At 57.3% G+C, this 997-nt stretch overlaps 1 protein-coding gene across 1 annotated transcript in view; it reads left to right on the forward strand.

Moving 5' to 3' along the window:
- FRMD6 (FERM domain containing 6) overlaps nt 1-997 on the forward strand; it is an 11,933-nt gene that overhangs the window by 9,236 nt on the left and 1,700 nt on the right. Inside the window, 2 exon segments of the mRNA XM_009642504.1 lie at nt 6-68; nt 188-313. Of these exon segments, the coding sequence (XP_009640799.1) occupies nt 6-68; nt 188-313 (189 nt within the window).

The following is a 997-nucleotide window of genomic DNA, read 5'->3' on the forward strand; positions in this document are numbered from 1 at the left end:
CGCCTCCCACGCCCCCGGCGTGGAGAGCGGCGGGAAGGACCGGCTGGAGGAGGACTCCCAGGATGATGGTGAGATGCCAGCTGCCCCGAGCACCGGCTTTTCAGTTTGGGTCTCAGCGGGTAATTGGGTTGGAGGGTGCTCCGGAGGTGCACATCAATGACCGGTCCCACCTCCTCCCCGCCTGCAGAAATCGAGATGCTGGTGGATGACCCCCGGGAGCTGGAGCAGGCTGGCGAGATGGAGGTGAGCCCCGACATGTGCGTCTACATCACGGAGGACATGCTGCTGTCACGCAAGTTCAACGGGCACTCGGGTAAGGCGGCCACTGCTTTTAGTTCCAATTTCCCAATGCCTGCCGCACCTTTGGTGTTCGGCAGCGCTCTATTATTCCGAGGTGTCCATTTGGGACACTGGGAAAAGCTGTTCGCCCAGTGGGTTGAAGGAGAGTTGGGGTAAATTTGGTGGAGCTGTAAAAAGGAGGAGTTGCTGGGGAAGGGTGCACTTTTTACTCGGAGTGGGACTGATGCAGCCACCCTGCGGCCTGGGGGGGGTGTACCCAGGCACACTGGGTTATTTGGAGGTATTGGGGGACCAATAGATGTAATTTTGGTGATGTTCTCAATTGCTGGCCCCCACTCTCGTTTTCATGACAACCCCTCGCTTGTTCCCATGAGCACGGGTGCTGTTATCACACGTGTCAGCCTGGCTTCTCCAGAGCTGTGCCTGCACCCGAGAGTCGCCCGCATTTCCAGCTCTGTGCTGGGTGCTACTGGGAGGTCTGCGGAGTGCCAGGCTTCCTGGGGATGGCTTTGGATGCTGTTTTGGTGCAAATTTGGGATGCTTTGTAAGTAAACATTCAAGACCAGGTTGGGTGGGGCTCTGAGCAACCTGATCTAGTTAGCGGTGTCCCTGCTCCCTGCAGGGGGGTTGGGCTGGGTGACCTCTAGGGGTCCCTTCCTACCCAAAACATTCTATGATTCTATGATTCTATAAAGGT

This window comes from Egretta garzetta, unplaced genomic scaffold (assembly GCF_000687185.1).
Source record: "Egretta garzetta isolate BGI_Z169 unplaced genomic scaffold, ASM68718v1 scaffold767, whole genome shotgun sequence".
Classification (NCBI taxonomy): Eukaryota; Metazoa; Chordata; class Aves; order Pelecaniformes; family Ardeidae; genus Egretta; species Egretta garzetta.